Raw genomic sequence first — 23,199 nt, 5'->3', positions numbered from 1 at the left:
CAGTTGCTTGAGATATCCTATCTTTTATATCTTACATTATGGGACATGGCTCAGTCTCGAGATGGGGGAACAGAGGACTCCTCTGTTTGATTCAAAGATTTTGCCTGTGCTATGTTCGAGGTTATGTGTGCAGCGGCTGCAAGTCTCGTGTTCTCTTGTATGCTTGTTTGCCTCACAGAAAAAGAGATTGACACAGAATCCGTGATGATGCTCTAGGAACAGTCTGACCGACTAACATAGCTTCTCTGGCTTCAGGGGGGACGATGAGCATCTACAGCCTTTGGCGCCGTTTGTCACCAAAGCAGACTGTTTGAACGTCCTTGGACAAAGCGGAACCGCACGTGTGGTAAAGGAACCATGATCCAGGGGACATTGAAACGACCGTATAAGGAAAGGGTGGTCATTCGAGGTAACACACCGCATTGGAGGTTGTCGGGCTCAAATCTCGTTGCCTTGAGGTATAAAGTGCTTGAACCATCAGATTACCGCTCAAGATCTATGCGAGGTTCTAAGCACCTCATCATGTTACGCCTTCTCTACTCTCATGCTCATGTTGGCCATCGTCACGTTAGTGTGGCCTACCCTCTAGTGCTAACTCTAACAACCAACAGAGATCTAGGCGTCCCCAACATCTCTTCTACTAAAGAAAATTCAAGCTCCCGCCGCCATTATGCTCAATGTTCTAAACAATTACAGCCAGCCAACTCCGATGTAATGCAGAAGACCTTGTGGATTTGATGTCATCCTGCTTTGGTGATCAAATCTATGAGCCCCATAAAAATTTTGCTCAAGAATATAAAAAAAAAAGATGTACGTAACAGAAGCATGAGGGAAAATTAGCGTTTAGGTTGAAGAAAGACGTTCGCTGGTGCCTTTTTCTTCCAAGGCTTGGGCGGCCGAGGAGCCTGAGGCTGCTGCTGCTGCTGCTGCTGCTACGAAATGGAACGAAGGAAAGTCAGTGACCGGAAGTTAGCTATTCAATGGTTGAACAGGTTTACTCACAGCAGCAGGGCGATCAGGCGGTGCTAGCCCAAGTGCCTGCATCGCCGAGGGATCAGTAGGTCGCGGTGGAGGTCTAGGTACGCCAGCCCGCGGGCCAGTGGGAGGATGTGGGTGGTTCGAAACGCTCTGCAGATGAGGTGGTTAAATCGTATTAGTTTGTTATTAGATGCCGAAGTTGAAAGTATCATTAGGTATTCGTTTAGTCGGTCAGATCTTTGCACATACCCGCTTGTTGGCTGAGGACTGGTCCCTGGCCTCCTCAGATGCCGGACGCTTTCTCCCCACATCAGCCGACGACCGTATTGGTGGTGCCTGACTGACTGCACGTGCAGGTGGTTGTCCAGGGACGGTTGTTTTAATCGGGGGCGCAGCGCTCGATGAATTAGAAGTCGTGTTGTTTTGCGGCGGCGCTGGCTGAGGTAGAGATTGCTGTCGAGCCCGGACATCATTAACATCAAGCATCTCGACATCACTGCTTTCAGGGCCACGTCGCTGGGCGTTGCCAATTGGAGCTGGCACAGCCGGTGGAGGAGGCACGTAGCTTCCCTTAATCGCCTTTGAGTTGCGCAGCTGTGAAATAATGCTTCCTTGTGTGTAACGGTCACGCGCTTTGGAATCTTCAATGAGCTTGTTCCAGAACTCGCCTTGCCGGAGGGCACGCGAGTCTCCGAGGATCCACAACGATGAGCGTGCACGAGTGAGACCGACGTTCATACGCCGGATGTCTGTCATGAAACCGATACCTCCAGTGGGACTGGCTCGCACACACGAGAAAATGATAATCTCGCACTCTCGTCCCTGGAAAGCGTCCGTCGTGTTGAATTCGATATCTTCCAGCACGCCTTCACCCCAACGCTCTTGGAACTTTTGGCGCAATGCGTATAGTTGAGCCTTGTAAGGTGTAATGATACCAATCTTGCCCTTCATGTCGATGCTCGAAGCATAGTCGGCCTGGAATTTGGTGTATATTTGTATGGCAACATTGATCTCGTTGGTATTGACCAACGACTGACCCCGAGAGCCACGCTCCTGGATACCCTCGACGTCAAAGAAACGATACGGTCCCAGCAGAGGGTTGTCGTGCCAAGGCTGCTGCCGAAGCTTGGCCATGTCGCTGCCGTCCGCCAAAAGCCCCTCGTAGAACTCCTTGCTCGGGTATAAACTGATTTCAGGGTGCATTCGGTACTGGCAATCAAGTAGATGCACCTTACCGGGATGGTTTTGTTGCATACGCACGAACAGACTCTGGTCGTAGCCGTACCTAGCGGCCGATTGGGACAGGACTGTTGGAGGCAACTGCTTCGGGTCACCGACCAAGATGCACTTTGATGCACCGTACTTGAGCGGAATCAACGCACTAAGCTCCACACATTGAGCTGCTTCGTCAATAATGACCGTCTCAAACTCGACGTGCAAGCTTTTGAACATGTCGTGACCGGCACCACTCAGCGTGGCACACAGTACATGGGCCTCGGAGAGGATACTCTGTTGAATGTTCCTTCTCTTGATCTCAGCCTCACGAGCATATGTGTTGCCGCTTGCCTTGTCACGGTCGATTTGTGCTCCGATCTGACCTTGTTTTTTCCTCAGCTCGTCCAAGTTGCGTTGCAGGCTGTTGGTTTGGCCATGATCGCCAGCTGCGCGAGCTTGTTCAAGAGCCTCCCTCAATGCCGCAACCCTGACCTTGATTTCGCCAGCTTCTTGGTGTAACTTCTCACGGTCTGTAGGTCCGCCACCGTCTTTCCCATTCACATTCAGAGCTGCATCCATCTTCTCTTTAACCAGCTCGTCCAATGTTACGTCCCGGACTGCCGCATTGATAGCATCGCTGCGACCCAGACGAAGGACATTGATTTTGTGGGTGTTTCCATTTGTGTCTTTGATACCTGCTTTCAAACGCAGCACCAGTTCGTCGACCGCAGCGTTGCTGGGTGCACATACAAGTAGCTTTTGTGCCATGGGTTCTTCGGCGCCATTGGCCGGCTTGATGCGCGTAGGAGGCGCTCTGTTGATCTTGCCCGTGAGTAAAGCACCAACCATGGCAATGATGGTTTTCGTTTTGCCAGTACCCGGAGGTCCTTGGACGAGAGTAAAACCGTCGTTTTCCTTTGCGTTGATAATTGCGGCGGCCTGGCCACGGTTGAGCTGATAGTTGTCCTGGAAAGACTGTATCCGATCGTTGGAAAAATTCAGGATGGGTGAAGGTTCGGCGTCGAGGACTTCAGTCATCAGGTCGTAATACTGTAAACTCTCCAGGGCAGCAAACTCTCGCTCAACTGTCGTCATGTTCGTAATCCTCAAACCACGTAGATCATTGCCTGGGAGGAGGTGGTCACTTGCAAATCGACTATTGCCTTTGCTGGTGATCCGGTATGTGACTTCAAGCACTCCCCTTTTCATTCCAGTTTTGAATACACGGGCAAGGCAGTGAGGGCTCTCCTTGCTGCTTAGAGGGTCTTGAGCAGTAGAGAAGAGAACAATATCACCATCGGAAAGTCGATCCCTGTCCTTGTCTTTGTTGGCTGATATAGGCATCGATGTTGCCACCTCGAGAAACTTGTCAACGGAGGTCCTGGTAGTGATCTTGATGTCAAAAGGTTTTGCAGTTGACTCGTCCTTTGAAGTTACAAAAGAACGCCAGGCCTCATTAACAAGCAAAGGAAAGAAGGTGTCCCTGTAGTCCACAGGGTTGGTGTAAGATTTGGCGACTTCTTTGCATTTGTACCCGTTCGGAGGGTCGTTGCCTTCGTGGAAAATGTCCCACTCCAAAATGGCCTCGTGCAATCTCTCCATTGGTGGTGTGACTCTTGCACGTAAATCCTTTTTGGACCGTTGAATCTTCGTCTTTTTGACAGGAACCATCTGCTTAGCCGCAAGCTGTTTCAGGCGGTGGGCAGCAGCGTCCTTACCCGCCTGGCCAGCACCGAAGAGATCCGACATTTCATCATCGGAATCGCCACCTTCTTCCTCCGAGCTGTCAACCATAATCTCGCTCTTCGTGGGGGCATGATCCTTTCCAAGGACTCCTGATATCCCCTGAAGACCTGAACCTTCTCCCGCGACTATTTTGTTGCCCGAGCTGAAAGCCTCACGTATGGCCTTCGCCCTGGCAACAGACGCTGCATTCGCCTTGGCTCTTTCTGCTTGCTCCTTTGCGCGAGCTTCTTTCAAGCTGGACTGATTGGACTTGATGGCAGCAGCAGAAAGCATCTGGGGCTTGGGCTTGCGCTCTGATTGTACTTGAGCTTTTATAGACTGCATAATCGAGAGCTGTTGGTCGTCAGACGTTCCGGTTGCTTTGGAGGCCGGGCGTGCCGGAGCTGTGGGTGTTCCGGTCTCTCCAGAGAATCCAGATTTTGACCAAGCAGCGAGGCTGCTTTGCTTCTTAGGCATGCCAGCCTTGGCCGGCTTCTGTGCCTCGTTGACGAATTGGACTTCTTCGTCATCACTCGAGTCGGTTCCCAATGCCCTGAGCAGTTCAGCCTTCTGCGCAGGCCGCAGGTTGGAGTTGACTTTGAACCTGCCATCGTGAGTTTTGATGCAAATGTCTTTCAACATCTGTAATGGCCGAGGCGGCAGGGCCATATCGAACTCGTTGAGGCGGGTGACGAGCTTGCCTACGGATCGCGCAAAGACACCAAGGAGCCATTGGTCTCGGAGTTGCAACATGGCAAAGTAGGCAGGGGTGATTACACGAGGCTGGTCAAGGACAACTTTCATAGCTGCAGTTCTCGCGTCTCCGTTTTGGCCGTCCGACTTCACAAGACACTTGATGGCATTGGCCACCAAGCCATCCTCGGCAAGGAGCCTATCTGCGTGTTCGACAGCCTCACGACAGAGCGTTTCCATGGTTTCTTTGGGCACGTACTGCTCTGACCAGTGTCTCGTTTGGTTGAAGAAGTAGCCCAGGAATACCCACTGCCGCTTCCACCAATACTTCACCGCCTCAGCGACTGCTTGTGAGAGATCCCTACGCAGCAATCCGCTCGCTGAATCCGTGACGGCTTCCAGGATATCGCGATACCAACCCAAGACCTTGGCAACCGGTGGGAACATCTCTGCATTTGCAGGATGGGGTATCTTCTTGCCGACTGCATCAGAAAACGACCTCAAAAAGAGCTCTGGGTGCGAGTTCAACATCCTTTCCAAGGCATCAGAGCGGCTGTCCTCTCCAGTGTACATCTTGATGAAGTTCATGGCAGCATCACTTATGTTTTCCTCACCATGTGCCAAACACGCAACGATGGCCCCCAAGGCTCGGTGGTCCTCAGAAAGCATCCGCAGTTCTTGCGGAGAGAACTCACTGACTCTTCCAATGAGGCGACCTATGGACTCGGCCGTTGCCTCGAATTTTTGGTTGAAGTTCAGTTTCTGGGGATCTGTGACGACCGCTTCCCTCTTCCGGGGTAAGAACTTTTCGACACCCCTCAGGGGCAACGTTGCTCCCAAAATGACATTTGCGAGTGAAGTTGTCTTCGAGGGCTCTAGATGATCAATAAAGGCATCCCAAAGCTTGGAAGAACGCCGCTCAACAGCGTAAGAAAGCTTCTTCGCTTCCTTGATGGCAATTGACTCCCTCTCAAACGTCTCGGAGTCAAGTGTGAGTGCCAAATCGATGACTTTTAGTGCTGCTTCGGAGAGTCCCACATTGTACTGGTCGCCGTTCTTGAGACTTGCGCAATTAATTACAAAGTCTTTGTGACGAAGAACAATGTTGTATGTGATGTCAATATAAACCAATGCTGTGGAAAACGACAGCTTAGGATCCGTGAGACATTCAAGGGTGCAAATCATAGACGTAAGCGCCGCGTGCGCGCAAGCTGACTTGCCCTCCCGGGAAGGTTCGGATTGGAAGCGATCCATGAGTGAGTGTAGGGTAGAGTCGCATAGATCAGTCCGTCCAGTAGGCTGTAAAGACTCCATAAGAGTCTTGACCAGGGCAGAAAGCAGGAAGATATCTTTGTCGCCCACACGGACAAGCATGTTGGCCTCCAATGACCTTGCCATCATTGCGGGAAATGCTTTCGACCCTAGAGTATGTTGTGTGAAAATGGCGGGGGAAACATCTGCCAAAGCGTCCCAGAATGCTTTTGGAGACTTTTGAATCAAAGAGATGATGCCCTTGATGAGTGTTGCAAAAACCTCGGGGCTATGGACATAGCTAAGGTGGTGAAAGGCTATGTGGTAAATGTCTGGTTGGACTTCCATACCGCGCAGCGTATGGAGAACGAAGTCGGAACTCATTGAGGGGATTATGATGGCAATGCCGTCCCAGAACCGCTTGATCCGTGCCTCTGGAACGCTTGGGTTAAAAACGGCCGATATTTCGCTGGCCAAGTAGTCATGGACGGCCCATTCAAACTGATTAGCCGTCAAAGATCCAGGAGGCATGGTCTCCCAGGCAGCCTTGGCAAAGCCGCTGCGATAGCCATCCTCATCCTCCTGGAAGAGGAAAAACGTCATTGTGGGAATGACTCCAGAGCCGAGCCGGAGTGGCCTCTTGATTTTCTGGATCTCGCTAAAGACAAAGTTGAAGTGCGTGCGATTCTCGGGCCGTGACAGGTAAGACATGCAGCAGAGAGCCTCGTACAGTGCAACGACTGCGGTGGGCTCTTTTTTCGTCAACGTACTGCTCTTCATCGGCCCATGCTCTTTTAGTAGTGATTCTGCCTTGAGAAGTCCGCGGTCTATCCGGTTCTTGTCGAATTCGTCGAGTTTCTGGGCCATAATCCTCGCAACTTCATCGCCGAATTTACTGCAAGAGAAGATGATCAGTTAGCCTCTGGGAGCTGTGGATGGCCTCCTATAGGGTCAACCTACTCGCCGAGTAGCTTGAGGAATGATTTCCTCTTCTTGTGCCAGGCGCGGATGCAATTTGGACATGTTGTCAGGTTCTTCTCAGCTCGCTCTATCCAACCGTCCAACCACGCAGACGCTGCATCTTTGCTGATACCGAGTAGAAGTGAAGCCGTTGTTGCGATGTGAAGACGTTTTTCCGAGTCCTCTATCCGTTCCTTCTTCTTTTCGGCAGTGATCTGTACTTCTCCGTCCCAGGCTTCTTCGTTGGGATCTTCGTAGTCGACCTCGTCGTCTTCGCTGAGCTTGGGGCAGAAGAGATGCATATCTTCAGGAAACTTCTCCAGCTGCGTATAGCTCGCCATGATCTCCTCGTAAACCTCGTTCGGATCCATGATGGGCAGCGATGGGGACACACGCCCGGAAACTCTGGAATTGGAATTGGGCGATCATGCGGGTGCAGGTGACCCTATCGGAAGGTGGTGGGTAAGTGAGGTTGAGGATGAAATTAGAGGTGTATGTGGCAATCGCGGCCGTGGGTAGGATTGATGAGAAAAGGCAATTATGATTATAGATAGAATGGGATCTTGAATTCTCAAGAGCCGCTTGGGCCGTGCCTGGCGTCGGATGCTGCCTGTGCAGGTGAGATTGGCTGGAGTAAAGGTAAGGTCAGGTCAGGTAGGAAGGTAAGGTAGGTAGTAGACAGTAAAAGCAAAATGACGTGCATTCGTTGCTCCGTTCTGATCTTTTGTGATAATATCCGATACCCCGGCACGCTACTACGCGGAAACCATAGAGACCGTGGCGCGTTGGCACTTAAGACCCTGGGAATGTGGTAGCTTACTAACGAGCTTAAATAGTGGGTCTTGACTACAGTTGCTTAAAGAATGACTGAACCAAGACAAAGAGACGAAGTATTGTGAGTCTAGAATCAATGAAGATCTTGTGCGGGCAATAAAAACAGAAAAGAGGAACATTCACTATCTTAAATGAGTTAATATTTTGACCACTGAATTCCGGAAAATTAAATATGGAGCAGGTTGCCTAGGCATTCCCAAACCCAAACGAAAGGTACATGCAGGGGTGGCATTCTGAGAACATTGTATTTGCAAGAACCAAGGGAGAACTGAAAACAGCGATAAGTAAGGTGGACAGAACCTTTTACAGAGTCACACATGGTATTGATCACAATTAAATAGGTACAAATGCTATCTTTGTTGGTAAACATCGCAGCATGCGCTTCAATGGTATATTTCCCCTGCTCAATTCTGAACTTGACCTAATTTTCTGAATCAGTCACACAACGGTCAGCTCCAGTACTCTATCAACGTTACAATATCCAGACCGAGACTAGGGGAGTGGAAGCCAAAGGCCTCGAATTGGTAATCAGGTGAAAGTTCAACTTGTTCCGCACATTGTGGCTAGGAAGTCAAGCATTATAATTGTGGAAATCATCATGGAAATTTAAGGAAAATGATAAAGCAGCACAAGGAAATGACGTACCTATGTGTTCAGGGCACTTCAAAAAGATGCGCAACAAACACGGTGTTTATGAAATCACATTTGCCTGCTAAAGTATGATCAATGAAGTCGGGTTCATGTACAAGGGTATCGTGCGAAGGCAGCCAGAAATACACGCGCGCAGCAAAGCCTTACGCCTATATCTCCTTGTGTTAATGGCATTCACGATATATCTAGGCCTTGTAAGGCTTGGGAGAGATCATGAGCTCGGGCTTGACCAGGGTGTCAAACTCTTCCTCAGTCAGAGCATTGAGCTCGAGGGCGCTCTCCTTAAGGGTCAAACCCTTCTTGTGGGCGTTCTTTGCGACCTTGCTAGCCATGTCGTAGCCAATCTTGGGGTTGAGGCAGGTGACAAGCATGAGACTGCGGCACAAAATCAGTTAGTACATCTCATACCAAGTACCAGTAACCAGGGAATCACAAGGCTGTCGGTGCTTTAAACTTACGACTCCTTCATAATGCTAGCAATCTTCTCCTCGTTGGCCTTGAGACCCTCGACCAGGTGCTTCTCAAACGACCGCATGCCGTCCGAAAGGAGCCTGACGCTGTGCAGGACGTTGCGGATGATGAGGGGCTTGTAGACGTTGAGCTCGAACTGGCCGTTCATGCCACCAATGGTGGCAGCCACGTGGTTGCCCATGACTTGCGCGCAAACCATGGTCAGGGCCTCACACTGGGTAGGGTTGACCTTGCCAGGCATGATGCTGCTGCCCGGCTCGTTCTCGGGCAGGACCAGCTCGCCCAGGCCGCAGCGCGGGCCACTGCCCAGGTAGCGGATGTCCTGGGCAACCTTGGTCAGCGAGGTGGCGAGCGTGTTGAGTGCGCCCGAGGCGTGGACCAGAGCGTCGTGCGCAGCAAGGGCCTCGAACTTGTTGGGCGCCGTCTTGAACTCGGTGCCAGTCATGCGGCTGACCTCCTCAGCGATGCCCTCAGCAAAGCCCTCAAAGGTGTTGATGCCAGTGCCGACAGCGGTACCGCCCTGGGCGAGCAACCTCAGGTCGGGCAGGGTGGCCTCGACACGCTTGATGCCAAAGTCAAGCTGAGCAACGTAGCCAGAGAACTCCTGAGCCAGAGTCAGAGGGGTAGCGTCCTGGAGATGTGTGCGGCCGATCTTGATGATCTTCTTGGCCTCGAACTCGTCTACCTTGGCCTGCAGGGCGTCACGCAGGCTGCGCAGCGAAGGGAGGAGCTCGCCCTCGATCTCGAGGACAGCGGCGATGTGCATGACGGTGGGGAAGGTGTCGTTGGAGGAGGCGCTGCGGTTGACGTGGTCGTTAGGGTGGACGGGCTTCTTGGTGCCCTTCTCGCCGCCCAGGATCTCGATGGCTCGGTTCGAGATGACCTCGTTCGCGTTCATGTTGGACTGGGTGCCAGAGCCGGTCTGCCAGACGACCAAGGGGAAGTGGTCAAGTAGCTTGAGGTCGGCAACCTCCTTGGCAGCCTGCTGGATGGCCTTGCCGATGGTGGGGTCTGCGCATCAGGGACTCGTGTGAGCAGCAATCGCAACCAAACAGGAGACGTAGGGGCGGGGCAATAGCATTAGGCATACCAAGGCCATAGTTCATGTTCACCGTGGCGGCGGCGCCCTTGAGGATACCCAGAGCCTTGACAATGGGCGGCGGCATCCGATCCTGAGGCTGGTTGATATCGAAGTTGCCGAGCGAGCGTTGTGTCTGGGCGCCCCAGTACTTGTCGGCAGGCACCTGGACCTCGCCAAAGGCATCGGTCTCAGCCCTAGTGTTCGCGGACATGGTGATTGGTGTGGAGTGGAACAGCCTAGAGCTGCAAGATATATGCGTCTGAGTGTTGGAGAATGGTGAAGATGCGATGACGGTACGACGAGGGGAGCTTGTCCATCTGCTGCAGCTGCTCAATGTCCTCCTCGTTGCAGCCGCGGAGGGGTTAACTGAAGCACCTAGCCTCGGCCCACATGTCTGGAAAGACCTGGCCGCAGCCACCTGCACCTGTCGCATCATCCTTGGAGTCCGTTCTGTCCTGTAGGCAGGCTTAGGTAAAGGAATTTGTTGGTATGTAAGGTACTTCGGCTAAAGTACGCTTTAAAAGTTAAGACGGACCCTTTTTTTTTTCTCTCTCTCTAGCTCCGTGCAAGCTAACAAATAATTGAATTGGTGTTGCTGTTGTTTTAGTTTGCTAGAAGGAGAAGAAGGAAATTGTACCGGGACAAAATATTACATGCAAAATGTAAACAGATGGCTGGGCCAACTAATCGGGAAATCACCTGGCAAAATTTGCACCCAACAAATTGCAAAACCAGCTTCGAAAAGTTGCGAACAGACCAGGACGCAAACCCCGGTCCCGGCTACTCCCGATCTCGATCCCAACTGTGGAGGCTCCGGATTCGCTCGGGCTTTCATGCACAAGACCAACAAAACTGCAGACAAGTACTGTATGTAATTGTACAAAAAGGACGAACACGATTTTTTAAGATGGTCTGAGGAGCCCAAAATATATCAAAATGTGATCAAAGCTCATCAGATGATAGCTCTCTGAATCATTTTTATGCGTGACCGCTTATTTCGGGTCGCAAACGGTAATAAAAGGTGTGGTGACGCCTAAAACTAAAGTTAGCAAAATTTCAACGTCTTGCCGTTGCCAGCTTGGAAAGCAGACGATGAGAAACGCCCTGGAACAAATTGCCATGAAATACGACAAACTTACCTCCCAGGAATAGGCGCCCAGTCTTGGCATCACGCACAGCCGTAGTTGCTCCGGGCAGGGCTTCTTTGTCTCTATCCTCAATGAGCTTTTCAAAGGTAAAGCTCAGCTTCCCGTCGGCCTCTTGGGTCTTGCGGATACGGAAAATGGTAGCGGTGCTCCATTTGTTAAGGGGGTCATCGCCGAATTTGAGGATTTCCATTACTTTGGGGAAGGCTGCGACAAACAGGTTGCCGTCGGCATCTTCCGAGATGTTGTCGATGCTGTAGCCTACGTCGATAAAGCCGACCTCCTCGACCGGGTGTCTTCGCCCCTCATTGTTGCTTGTCCCGGGGACATGGCGATAAACTCGAATGGTAGAGGAACCAGACGAAGGCACATATAGAAGGCCATCACGAGCACGGTATAGTCCATTGGGAAACTTGATGCGACTCGAGATTTCCTCGCAGCCTGCCGCATCACAAAACTGCACACTGCCGAGTGGGAGGATCGAAATCATATTGGCCAGCTGATGGAATCATTAGCGGGAGACAATCGGTACTTGGTCAAATCTGGGGATGGAACACTTACAAAGCCAACCTTGGTCTTGCTCTCGTTGCTCACGTAGATCCCAGCGTCGGCATCATCTCCAGCAAAAGTTGCCCTGTTCGGAACAGTGATGTTGGGATGTGCGTACGTTCGCACATGCCTTAGCTCGGTAGCATCGGGCCCTGTCTCAAATATTTCGACGGTAGAGTTGCCTCCGACAGCAGAAGGATCCAGTACTTTGCCCGTCTCAGCATCAACAGCCGCCTTGTGGTTGATCAATGCAATTGAAATTTTGGGCTTCCCATCTTCCGACTGCACTTCCAAACCATCTATGCCATGCAGATACAGCCTCTCGTTGTCTCCCGAGATGCCTTCATAGCCGTGGGTTGAAAGCACCCTAGTGACGAAGAAATCTCCATCGGGTTTTTCGAGATCGGCGACGATCACGGCGTCATTAAGCGATCGTTTCTCCCAGTTAAGTTGCATAACACTATCTTATTGATCACTGCGTGTTAGTCAAGTGAGATGGGTGTGCGGCAGCTGGCGGACCAGTCAAGAATAAGAAAAAAAAAAAAAAGAAACGAAATGAACGCACGCAGGCAGCCATGCGGCCCGACCCAGCGGTTCTGAACATGCCATGAACAATTGGCGCGTCTGCTCAGAGAGCCACATGTCTTCACAAGCTTGCAAGCGAGGATTGTCTATGCGTCGGCATGTGTAAGGGAAATCGCCGATGGGCTGGATTGTCCTGCCTATGGCGAATAGGTTAATTAGATCATCTTTCAGGTACAATTGAAAGAGTACGCCAAAGATGGCAACAAAAGCAATGCTCAATTTTGCAAAGGCACCCATTCTGGATACAACATGTAAAAAAAAAACAGTATTGAGAAATAAAAGAACAAGTATAGACAATGAGATGCAGTGCGTCCATCTTTTATTTTAGGTATTTAAATATGGCCTTCATCGGATCCTGCCGGGTCCTTTACAGTACCTTAGGCTAGATACCTAATCAGGCACTGTACATCAACATAGAACCTCGGGTCGACCCCGCTGCTTACCGCTGGTCGAAGATCAATCCGGTCCCTTCCAATTAATAACATCCCATCTATCCTACGTAGGCCGAGGCGCCAGTTAAATTTCTAGTTCTTATTTACCTACTTTAGACTTCATATAAGCCAAAGTCCACATGAAATCTTTGTGTTCCTACTGATATTTCTCTCCAGGCCGACGTCGCCTTCGCTTTGCCCACAAGCTGGTCAAGCTAGCTATCCGTTGCTGCCCGGGGCGAATAAATGCTGACCCGATTGTAAGCCAAGCGCTTAACCTTTTCCGAAATTCCAAGCCGGAGGGATCCAGATCCGAATTTCTATTCTTTTTTCTTTTATTTTGTTTGACCCATCCGTACCTATAAAGCCGCAAGTCATTGTGTAAGCGCATTGCCAGGGGGTCGAGAGACGAAAGAGGCTCGACAAATCTACGAAATCAAGAGCCAACCGGTTCATGCAGCGTATGTATAGATTTTAAACTTGAGAATTGGGCTCATCTCCCTATTCGCTAAACAATTTTTTTTTACTGTAATGGTTTCTTTGAATAAAGTTACAACGACAAAGACAACAAGGGGAAAAAGGAATGAATGACTGAAGAAAACGGTAGAAAATGATAACAATAACAAAAGAATAAGCATATCTTCTGTCAACTTGACACTTTAAAGCTCACATCAAGGATTCTAGCTCAAGGCTGAATCCTTTTTTCCCAACCAGCCACAAAGCAAATTTCATATCAATACATCATACAGTTAACAAATGCCGTGCAATAGGCCATACCTTTTCAAAGCTTCGCGTGCAAAAGATTCTGAGAAACTCCTTCGCAGACGAGCTGCAGGTAGTTCTTGGCATCAAACCTAACCTTTGGCTGGTGAGGCCGAAAGTCATGAGTATTACTGGCGTACGGTCCAAAGACGTTATTCATGCCTTTGAGCACCTTTATTGCTTTCATAGCAGCAGCCTCCTTGGCCCTGTTGCCCGAGAGGCGGCTGGCGGCAGCAGCGATTTGCAGACGAAGGTAGTGGTGAAGGAACTGCTGTATGTCAAAGGTATAGCCGCCCATCGGGCCGATATACCGGAAACGCCCCTTCTTGAAGAATGCTTCCATCATCTGGCACGCCTCTCCAAGAGTTAGGGACTGCGTTGTAGTTGCAACGGAAAATATGATACGAGGCTGTGGCGTCTCATATTCTCGCTCTTTCCTGGGGAATGCCTCATCAATCAGGCAGGCCGCGACCTTGTCGACCGGTACGATATCCAGCTTCGCTTCGGGACGTCCATTTATAACCTTGAGGACGTCATTCGCGAACCCAAGCGCGATGCCGGCAAAAGCATCGTGGCTATCGATCCAGCCTGGCCTCGGGTATTCGAGTGCTGCACAGATGATGCTGGGTCGGACGATCGAAAGGGGAAGGCTGCCCTTCGTCTCACATATAATATGCTCTGCCAAACACTTGGAAAGGCTATATATGTTTCGGTGGCCTGTGAGCTCGATCGCCTCTGACTTGCCGAGAGCGCCGCTCCGAAGGTCTTCGAGCAGGCTCCATGCGGGCCGAGGCAGCGGTACCAGGCTCTCGTAAATGGGGCCATCTTGAGGTGGTGTAACATATGCCGTGCTGGTAATAACAAGCTGGCGAAGGTCTCGACAGTCTTTGGCAAGCCGGAGGATGTGAAGCGAGCTGTCTACATTGGCGGACAAAGCCTCATTAACAGAGGTGTCGAACTTGATGCAGGCGGCTGTGTGTATAATGTGGGTAGTCGTCTCGCACAGGCTGGCATAGACTGCGTCTTCGAGGCCGCAGCGAGGAAGAGTGAGGTCACCCTCAACGACCCGGACAGAATCAGTCCATCCTTTATATAGATTGGCAAAGCATGGCTTCTTCGCGATTTCCGCAAAACGCTCAGAAGCACTGAGTGTTTTGCTCGGGCGGATGAGAAGAACGACTTCGTGAATAGAAAGCTCTGTTTCAAGACGAAAGAGTTCCTCAAGAAGCACTTTGCCAAGGAAGCCAGTGGCCCCAGTGACGAGAACTCTATTATGTGTTAAAGACATGATGATATGAGAGGATCAAGGATGAGGGGGGAAAAAAAGTGCGTCTGTGCCAAGGCCGAAAACAGCCAGCATACTGTCCTGACAGAGACATGATGCTTGCTTATAAGCTCCAGATGCGAGCAACTACGACCCTTTGCGGCCTCGGAGAAGCTGATGGTGCCGCAATGAGATGCCGGGCATTATTAGATGGCCCCGCCTATCTCATAGACTGTCAGCAATTTTCAACAGGTTGATGCCATCATAGCTGTTCACAACCCTTGCCTGACTGTCAGACCTGGGTAGCATTCAGAGGCTTGGTTGTTATTTCATCCAGGTATTCAGGCTTGTCTGGCTGTCGGTACCTGTGAACATACGGCCCGTCCAGCACGTGGACCTTGTCAAAGAGGGGGCTAGGATATGCGGACTGCCATATTTAGGTAGTTACGAGCTGGTTCTGAAAGCTTAGAGATCCTTCTCGGGCAAATTTCCGAAAAGAGTGAGTGTTGAAACATGGATTCGTTCAATCAGGAAATGTGGATATCGTGATCAATAGGCGAGTTATTGAGAGTTGTGAGGCTAGACCGTTCAGAACGCATTTTATACAAGGGCTCCACCAAAATCGATGGGTCGTTACGTACAGTATATTAGACTAATCACCCATCTTATTTGATCAATGACTTGAATTCAAAGCAACCTTCATCAACTGGTAATCATGAAGGTGTCACGGCATAATGTTCGCAATACGCACGGGGCAAGTATTCATACCGGTCGGTGCCTATATATGATCGATCAGTGGCGCTTGATATCATGTTCTTCATTCTCAGGCAAATAAGAGAACATTGTCAAAAGCTGACAGCGGCATAATGGTGGAATGAGAAACAGGGACGTCCAGTTTACGGCACATTTAATCCGATAGCTGAAATGTCATATTTCCATTCGTTGCTGCCTGCTGAGTTTTGGAGGGTGACTGCTCACCTAGGCCAGGCCCTCGCCACTCGGATCAGACAGGTTTTAAATTAGAGAGGTTACAATTAAGGGTCGCATATCCATACTACTTGGAACAAATTTGGGGGCCTTGGGGGCGATATTGGGCTAGCTAATTGAGGATAGTTGCAGCATAGGTAAACTTAAAGCGGGGGCAATACCTGGGAACTGGGGGCCGATGGTGCTGTCAGATTGTACGGCTTGGCCCGTCTCGGTCCTTGGTTCTTGGGTATGGAAGCCCGTTGTCGATTTGCAAGATTGGTCTATACATCTCGTGGCGACCAGGCACTAATAAGTTTTCGCGGTTAGACGCAATGGCGAGGAATCGCGATATGCATATCGCGTCATGTTGCTTGTCAAGGACAAGACGAGAAGATGCACAAAGAAGAAACATCATCACCCTTTAGAGGCTCTGCGGCCTGCAGTAAAGTCATGAGCCAGCCAATAGAGAGAGCAACGGCACAGTGGAAGTAACGCAGCAGCGTCAAAAGAGTCCGACCGATTTGATCCACTTGTTCGCATATAGTCGCATATAGCGGCACGAAAGTCGAAAGTACGATTGGGTGTTGGGTCCTTTTGTAGTGCTGTGGTCGTCGGTGCCTATCTTCTAAATCTTTTAAATAGAAGCCCGCCTAGACAGCTTAAAATGGACGAGGGAGGAAATGTTGGTCCCCACCGTGTAGTAAAATCTAGTTCTAGTAGCAGGATGCTCAAAAATGGGGCGTTTCCAAGGCATTCTGCTGGGTATCATTTTGGTCCTAGTTCTGGTTGAGCTTGTGACATGGGTAAAGCCCCGCCAAGATCTTGTGATCCAAGCAAGGCCTTGAACTATCTTTCCTGTTTATCGCAGTATGGTTTAACCTCTTACTGCTATCTTTTTTTATGCCAACGTCAGGTTACTCAAGGACCGCGTCGATCACTGCGCCTTGGATCTCGGCCCTGCTTTTTTTATGCCTTCTGCTTGTGCAGTAGTTAGTGCAAAAAGAGCAAGCGTTGATTTCATTTCGGCTGGGATTAAAGAATTTATTCGCTCTGATAAACAAGTTTGGTTGCACTGACCAAAATTCCCATCGTCACACTACGGCGAGATCCCCACTTCCCCAACTGCAAATCGGAGTAAACAATCCGCCCCCCCAGTAAATCGAATCACGACACAAACCTAGAGTCCTACCTAGGCTGGTTGGTGCTGGACCGGTCCATCACACAACACCCCAAGTCAGTCATGGCGACAACCTCACAACACCTGCCATTGCGGCAGCCGCCAACGGCCACCACCGACGATGGCCGCGTCCTGTCGCCATCCCAACTCCCGCCCGTCCCGTCGTCTCCGGCCATGAGCTACGCCTCGACGGCCAACCCCCTCGCCGCATACCAGCTTCCGCCACCGCCCCCGCCGCGGCACCAGTCTCATGCCACCATGACAAAGGCCGATCTCGAGGCTTCGCAGGTCGCCTACTCGGATCTGATCGCGTCGGCAAAAGCCTACAGACAAGCTCTGGCCGCCATCGGCACCGCAGCCTCTGCCTTCGGCAGCGCCCTCGAGGCATGTGCCCGGTTAAAAGAAGCTCGTGCCCCGGCCATATCACCCACCGCGAGCGGCGACGGCGGCACCAACTCGAGCGGCATGCCCCCGTCCATGACCGCATCCTTCACAGCCCGCGCTCCCAACCAGCTCTCGTCGTCTTGCACGGCCGATCAGCTCCTCGCCGCAGCCGGCCTGCAGCACCTGATAGCGAACCATCACCAAATCCTCGGCGAGACCATCTACCGATCCTTCGAGGTGCCGCTACTCCACGAGCTCGACAAGTGGCGCCACAGCGTCGAGGACGAGCAGGCGCGTTACACGGCCGCCGCCACGGCCCAGGGGCGCGAGATCAGGCGACTGGAGAAGGAAGGCGTCAAGATGCACAAGACCCCGAAGCGTCGGGACGTCGCCCAGTTCCGCACACACCTCGTCGAGCTGACTGCAAAGCTCGACGGCCTGACGACGCTGCACGCCGACCACTCGCGTGCCCTGCTGCGCGACTGCCAGGACACGAGCGTCGGTGTCCTCGACGCCGCCTGCAGCATCGCCCGCGCAGAGGTCGACATCTTTGAGAGCCTCGCCCGCAAGGGCTGGACTGGCGGCGGGCTGGAGGACCTCTTGGAGCGCGGGACGGACCTGTTCGCAAGCGACGAGCCCATCACCAGCGCAGCGGACCTGCCCGTCCCCACAGACTCCAGCAGGCTTTTCAGCATCTTGCCGCCCAAGAGCATCCTTGCAGACTCGGCGAGCGAGACCACCCGGCCTGGCCATCATAGGGCTGATAGTTTGCTGGTGGACCCGGATGAGCCTCATTACCAGAGTCTTGCACGAGCGCTCTCGCCTACCAAGGGCGGGGCGGTTGGCATCCGCAGCGGCGGCGGCGGCGTCGATTCGGAAAGTCTCTTCAACCAGCCTCGAGGCGCAAGGCCCTTCTCCCCAGAGCCTATACCAGTCGACCCAGGCGAGCTACCCATGGGAGGCGGCAGCAGTGACCCTGGAGCATCGGGGGACCAGGAGGCTGAGACGATTCGAACCGACTCGTCGTCCTCCCCAGTACAACTCGAGGAGCCTACGCCAAGAGCTTCCAGGATGTTCAGGATACTGCACGACAATATTGGACATTCCGATAATGACGACGCAGATGATGACAGTAGTGTCCACAAAAGCCCCTGGCGTGATGAGCGATCACCAGCAGACAGTGCTTTTACGAGGCCTCTGCCGCCAACGACCTTGTCTTCTCATGGGTCTGAACATGCATGTGATTAGGGTCGTGTCTTTGTTTTCTTCTATATATACAGATTTCTGTTCGTCGTTCTATGATGTTTTTGTTCTGTACAACTACTATCTTACAGTATACCCCTTTATTCTTACTTGGTTAGATACTAGGGCTGCAGTGTGTTTTGCGGTACCACTATTGACATTATTCTTTCAGTCTCGTCATATATTGCTTGAACTGTCTATTTATGTGTATGTCAATGCTTTGCTTGAACTTGAGGATCCTCCTACCTTTGGAGATCACCAAGTGGAATTACGCTCAAGAAGAGCCAATGGTCGTCTGCCCTGATGTTTCCTGGCTACATGTTTACCCCATTAAGCAACATGACCGAGTAGGGTTCGGCATGGATTTTGATGTTGGCGTGAGGGAACATACAGTGTCGAAGACTGTTCTAGCCGGAACAACATCTATGGCTCGTTGTAGTTTATTGCGCACAGCTTTAGAGATAGGCGTACTTTGACATTAGGTAACAGTTCTCACGAACACGCTTTTGTGCACTTGGTATTCGTACACTGGACAACAAAGTCGGTCAGGAGCTTGCGCCGTGGTTCTGACAAAATTAACCACTTATTACAAGTATAGTCGGCGCCTCAAAGGCCCTGTTTTTAACACAAATCAACGCTAAAAAGATCCGGATGTCTTATGAACCCATGACCAGAAACGCTGTGGCCTTCTCTCAACATAGTCATAGGATCAGCCTGAAATCGTTCCTCAAGTATTATACGTGCAAATCATCTAGTCATCCTTGTCCGCGCTTATAATCTCTCCACCAAACAACCTGAAGGTTGAGTCCAACCACCAGATAAACTTCCAGTACAAACTAGCCTTGTCCCAGTCAAAATCGCCATTCTCGGTGCGCGGAACTTCGTTTCCGATCATGGAACCGCTGAACCACTTGAGGAATGGTATCCTGTCGAGCGCACGTTGAGCATACGACTGCTGGGGCAGCAGAGCCTGCTCCGCCGGCAACAGCCTTGTCTTGCGAACCGCAGGCGCTGCTCGGCAGTATGCGCTATCTTTGGAAGAGGGCCCGCTGACATCAACGGCAGTCGTGAAGCCGGGTTGTCCGGTTGCAGTAGCTGATGAGACTGTAGCCGAGTCGGCCAACGAGTCAAGCGTGCCAGTGTCCATGGTGCGGGAAGAGGTCAAAGAGTTGGAAGGTGAGAATTTTCCCGGGAGTGCGGGGGTTGACATTGACTTGGGAATGGTCGTCGTGCCGCCGCTGTAATCATTGACTGTCCTTGGCGGACCGCGGGATGGGAATGACAATGAGGCGCGAGGTTGATATCCAGCCAACAGTTCGCCTGCCTCGCCAATGTTGTCTGGGACGGCCTGATCCGAAGGTGGGATGCCTTGGTAAGGTTCGCAGTACACAAGGTGTCCTAGAATCCGCTGGGGCGAAACGGACATAGCCGCCTCGGCCGCTGCTGCCGATTCAAATGTGACCTTTACCCAGTGCTCACCACCGTCGGCACGGTTGACGCGGGCGCGCTCCTCGGGAGTCAATGCGCGCCGTCTCCTATGCGCCGCCTGCAAGGCCGAGTCTCGCAGTTCCGACTTGTACCGACGGTTGTCGATCGGGGGATCTCTTGCGTAATCTTCGCAAATGGGGCCGGCGAGCTGTTCGTAGTGGGCGATCGCGGCGTATTGCTGGCGCGCCGACCTGTATCCACGAAGAATGACCTCAAAGGGTACTTGTTTTTGGCTAAACTGCGACGAGGTTGCCGAAGCAGCCTCGTTGTCGGTCGGCTGGCCACCGCTCGGCTTTCGTTGTTGCGTGGGCTGTGCCTCATCCTCGTCTTTTGATTTCTTTTGCGTCGCAAACCACTGCTTGAAGACCTGATCTGCTGCTGCGAGGGTGGGGTCCTCTTTCCGGGCGGGTGTCGCAGTCTTTGAGCGTGATCTCCGAGCGGAACGACCGAAGGAACCAGTCTCTGCGACGGCTCGCCTCCCGCGGGCTGAGGCATGATGCCCCTCGTTTCTGGCATGCCACGTCAGTAAACAAATACACGAATGAGAATAATCATTTCCAAAGATGAATTCGGGTGTCGGAAACTCACTGTGAAAAGACCATAGCATATGGTCGTTGCTTGCCGTCCTCGCCCACGTAGAGTTCGTCATCGGGGACGTTGTGCAAAATTAAAGGTGCCATTGTATGTGCGTTGGTTGTATTATTTGGTTATTCAGATTGAACAAAAGAAAGAACTGTTTCAATTTCGTAGAAGGCACAAGAATCCGGTACTGCGCGGAGTAATCTGCAGTTGATGGTGTGCTGTTGGCTCCTGGAAGATTCGCTTGTTGATATCGAACAACAGATAAAGTCGCATGGAAACGCGATCTGAAAGTTTCTAGTGGAGGTCAAAACTTCTTCCACAGCAACGACCAGGACGTGCTTTTTTCCGTACCTAGGTAAGGTAAGCAGTAACAGGGATCCTGGTCAGTACATGGTTCTGTATGGTGGATCCATCCAGGTGCCTATCTCCACTGGAAAGCTTTATCGATAGTCATACCGTCACCTGAAATCCGGGGTAAGCCTCACCTGCACTGCAGCTGCTTACCTACTAGTTCTAGTCTACATCTCGCTTTACTGACCTTGCTTAGACCTGACTGAGGCACTTACTGAAGACATACATTCGCATCTTCCCGTCTGTCAGATTATCCAATTGATCGTCCTTTTTTGATGGACCTATAGGTGAACTGGAACGTATTACCCCAGTCTGACTTCAATTGCCAGCAACAGTTAGTTGCACATACAATCGCCGCCTTGTACCATTTATCGCCAAGCCGTCGGCTGTGCAGAGGGATTGATTGACTGATTGATTTATTGATTGATCGCAAATGGAGTCGGAACCAACGTATACCGTTTTCATCCGTCTCCCTTTCCCGAGAGGAGACTTTGTGGATCCTCCACCTGTAAGCATTGCAAAGTCCAGGCTAATGCCAACCAACTTTACTTCTATCATTTTCATCAGTGCGATGGGTTTCATGCGTCATTCATGTTTTCAAATAGCATCTACTAACAAATTTACACAACTTTCTCCTCAAAGGTAAACTGGGACTCCGCCAAGGATGAAGCTCTGTGGAACATTCTCTCTGGTGTTTCCAAGGGGGAGATTGACTGTACGTGTGCCACCTTCTTCCACACCCACCTTCTTATTTTGATCTTCATTTTACACCTGACCCTTCTGGTGTCAAACTAACTCGCTGCTTAACTTAGGGGATGCTATGTAAGGAATATGGCGTTGGCCTTCCACTTTGCTGAAATTTATCTTGTAACAATGATGAGTGTAAGAACTAAGACTGACTCGGTTCTATGCACTTCAGTGCCATCGAGTTCGACGTAACTGTCGATTTTCTTCTCCAACAAGTGACGTACCTCACAGAACGCCATGCCGCCCAAGTCCGGGCACAAATGCGGAAGCTCACGGCAGCCAAAGGATCGGCCGCGCCGTCACCAGTCCCACCTTCCGACTTGGCTGCAATTACCGCGTCCGACATGAGGAGAACAGGGTCAGGAGCTGGCATTTCTCTTGGACAGGCCCGAGCACCCTCATCCCTCTCAATCCGAAGAGATGCTCAGGTCCCTAGGAGTGACCCTGCATCGGTAGCTGGCTCAACAACCGCAGCCGGCAAGGCACCTTTTGTAAAACAACCCGCCACACGTACATCTCCAGGCGGCACAGGTCCAGGTAGCGTGGGCCCGGCACCTCAGCGAAAGACAGGGGCGAACACGCCGCGGCAGTCCCTTGATCCTCCGCGCAAGCGGCTTTCATCGCTAGGCATGCCAACCACTCCTACCGCTGCAACAATGCGCACCGCCCGACAATTTCAAGATGATGAAGATACCGAATCTCCGGGACCAGCGGACTCTAGCTCGGAATCATCGTCAGAATCCTCAAGCCCTGCGCAGTCCCGGATCATCCGTCGACCGCCTCGTTTCTCGGCTCCATCTGGTGGCGGCAAAACTGGCGACGGTCAGGAATCACCAGAAGATGAGGATGTTGAGCCTGCATTTCTACCCCAAGAGGCGAGAAGTGAGCAGTATTCTGATCCCGGGGCTACACTCCGAGGTGAACCTCACAGTTCAAGGCGGCCCGCCAGGAGCCAGTCGACGAAAGATCGGATTGGATCCATCACCCAGTCCAACACGTCAGACTCTTCCACGGGATCCGCGGCTTTGATAAACAAGTCACCTGCCCGTGATGAGCGATTCTATCGCACACCTGTTAGTCCGAGGCGAACGGCCGAGCTCTCTGGGAGAGCAGGATCTAATGGTAAAGGAAAAGGGTACTCCAGAGATGGAAGCGATGGTGGAACGCCCAGCATGGGCAGTAGCTTTAGTGACTTGGACGGTGAGAACTCTTTGAAGAGAAACCCACATCATGGCATTGTTGAAGTGCTGCTGCTAACATTTTCTATCTCACAGACGCCTCAGTTACTCAATCAGCGCTTGAGGAGGCCTTGGCAAGCAACATGCAGGATGGAACTATCGGAAGTAGGATGAGTACGATAGGCCAGGCCTTCAGGAGTCGCTACCTTCCTCATACCACTCGATCAACGGATAAGAAGTAGGGAAATGCCAAACAAGCTCGAGTTGTGTAAATGGGTCGTCTGCTCCACATAACAATGAGATGATGCTTTTCAGGGTCGTTCACGAATTGATGGGGTCTCAAGTATGGACGAATGAATTTGCAGAAGGCCATTAAGAGTCAAATAGTGTTAATTTGGCCAGATAGCTCTGGAACTTTGGGTACCAGCTTGGAATATTTGGTACTCTCAAAATGATGGCTAGCTTGTGTGATTGCCAGACAGGATG

The 23,199-nt window shown here is 51.5% G+C and overlaps 6 protein-coding genes across 6 annotated transcripts; 2 read left to right on the top strand and 4 right to left on the bottom strand.

Annotated features, from left to right (window-relative positions):
* Positions 1 to 836: 836 nt before the first annotated feature.
* PgNI_10593 (uncharacterized protein) lies at positions 837 to 7,193 on the bottom strand (the record flags this gene model as incomplete). The annotated part of the gene is made up of 4 exons (XM_031130566.1): positions 837 to 932; positions 1,003 to 1,128; positions 1,228 to 6,757; positions 6,823 to 7,193. 4 exons carry the CDS (start codon positions 7,191 to 7,193, stop codon positions 837 to 839), a joined length of 6,123 nt encoding a protein of 2,040 aa, XP_030980376.1.
* A 731-nt stretch (positions 7,194 to 7,924) lies between these two features.
* Positions 7,925 to 10,471, bottom strand: PgNI_10592 (uncharacterized protein). Its single transcript, XM_031130565.1, has 4 exons — positions 9,869 to 10,471; positions 8,766 to 9,789; positions 8,302 to 8,682; positions 7,925 to 8,085 (listed from the first exon to the last, which is right to left on the bottom strand). The coding sequence occupies exons 1-3, from the start codon at positions 10,293 to 10,295 to the stop codon at positions 8,493 to 8,495; spliced, it is 1,641 nt and encodes a 546-aa protein (XP_030979643.1). The 5' UTR covers positions 10,296 to 10,471; the 3' UTR covers positions 7,925 to 8,085; positions 8,302 to 8,492.
* Positions 10,472 to 13,350: 2,879 nt separating this feature from the next.
* Positions 13,351 to 14,619, bottom strand: PgNI_10591 (uncharacterized protein; the record flags this gene model as incomplete). The annotated part of the gene is made up of 1 exon (XM_031130564.1): positions 13,351 to 14,619. The coding sequence occupies one exon, from the start codon at positions 14,617 to 14,619 to the stop codon at positions 13,351 to 13,353; it is 1,269 nt and encodes a 422-aa protein (XP_030980374.1).
* A 2,185-nt stretch (positions 14,620 to 16,804) lies between these two features.
* Positions 16,805 to 18,373, top strand: PgNI_10590 (uncharacterized protein; the record flags this gene model as incomplete). The annotated part of the gene is made up of 1 exon (XM_031130563.1): positions 16,805 to 18,373. One exon carries the CDS (start codon positions 16,805 to 16,807, stop codon positions 18,371 to 18,373), a length of 1,569 nt encoding a protein of 522 aa, XP_030980373.1.
* Positions 18,374 to 18,868: 495 nt separating this feature from the next.
* Positions 18,869 to 20,702, bottom strand: PgNI_10589 (uncharacterized protein). The gene is made up of 2 exons (XM_031130562.1): positions 20,444 to 20,702; positions 18,869 to 20,364 (listed from the first exon to the last, which is right to left on the bottom strand). The coding sequence occupies exons 1-2, from the start codon at positions 20,533 to 20,535 to the stop codon at positions 19,119 to 19,121; spliced, it is 1,338 nt and encodes a 445-aa protein (XP_030980138.1). The 5' UTR covers positions 20,536 to 20,702; the 3' UTR covers positions 18,869 to 19,118.
* A 519-nt stretch (positions 20,703 to 21,221) lies between these two features.
* Positions 21,222 to 22,955, top strand: PgNI_10588 (uncharacterized protein; the record flags this gene model as incomplete). Its single annotated transcript, XM_031130561.1, has 4 exons — positions 21,222 to 21,296; positions 21,431 to 21,507; positions 21,708 to 22,735; positions 22,810 to 22,955. 4 exons carry the CDS (start codon positions 21,222 to 21,224, stop codon positions 22,953 to 22,955), a joined length of 1,326 nt encoding a protein of 441 aa, XP_030979790.1.
* Between the last annotated feature and the right edge of the window lie 244 nt (positions 22,956 to 23,199).

This window comes from Pyricularia grisea, chromosome VII, assembly GCF_004355905.1.
Source record: "Pyricularia grisea strain NI907 chromosome VII, whole genome shotgun sequence".
Classification (NCBI taxonomy): domain Eukaryota; kingdom Fungi; phylum Ascomycota; class Sordariomycetes; order Magnaporthales; family Pyriculariaceae; genus Pyricularia; species Pyricularia grisea.
This window is presented reverse-complemented; position numbering and strand designations above follow the sequence as displayed.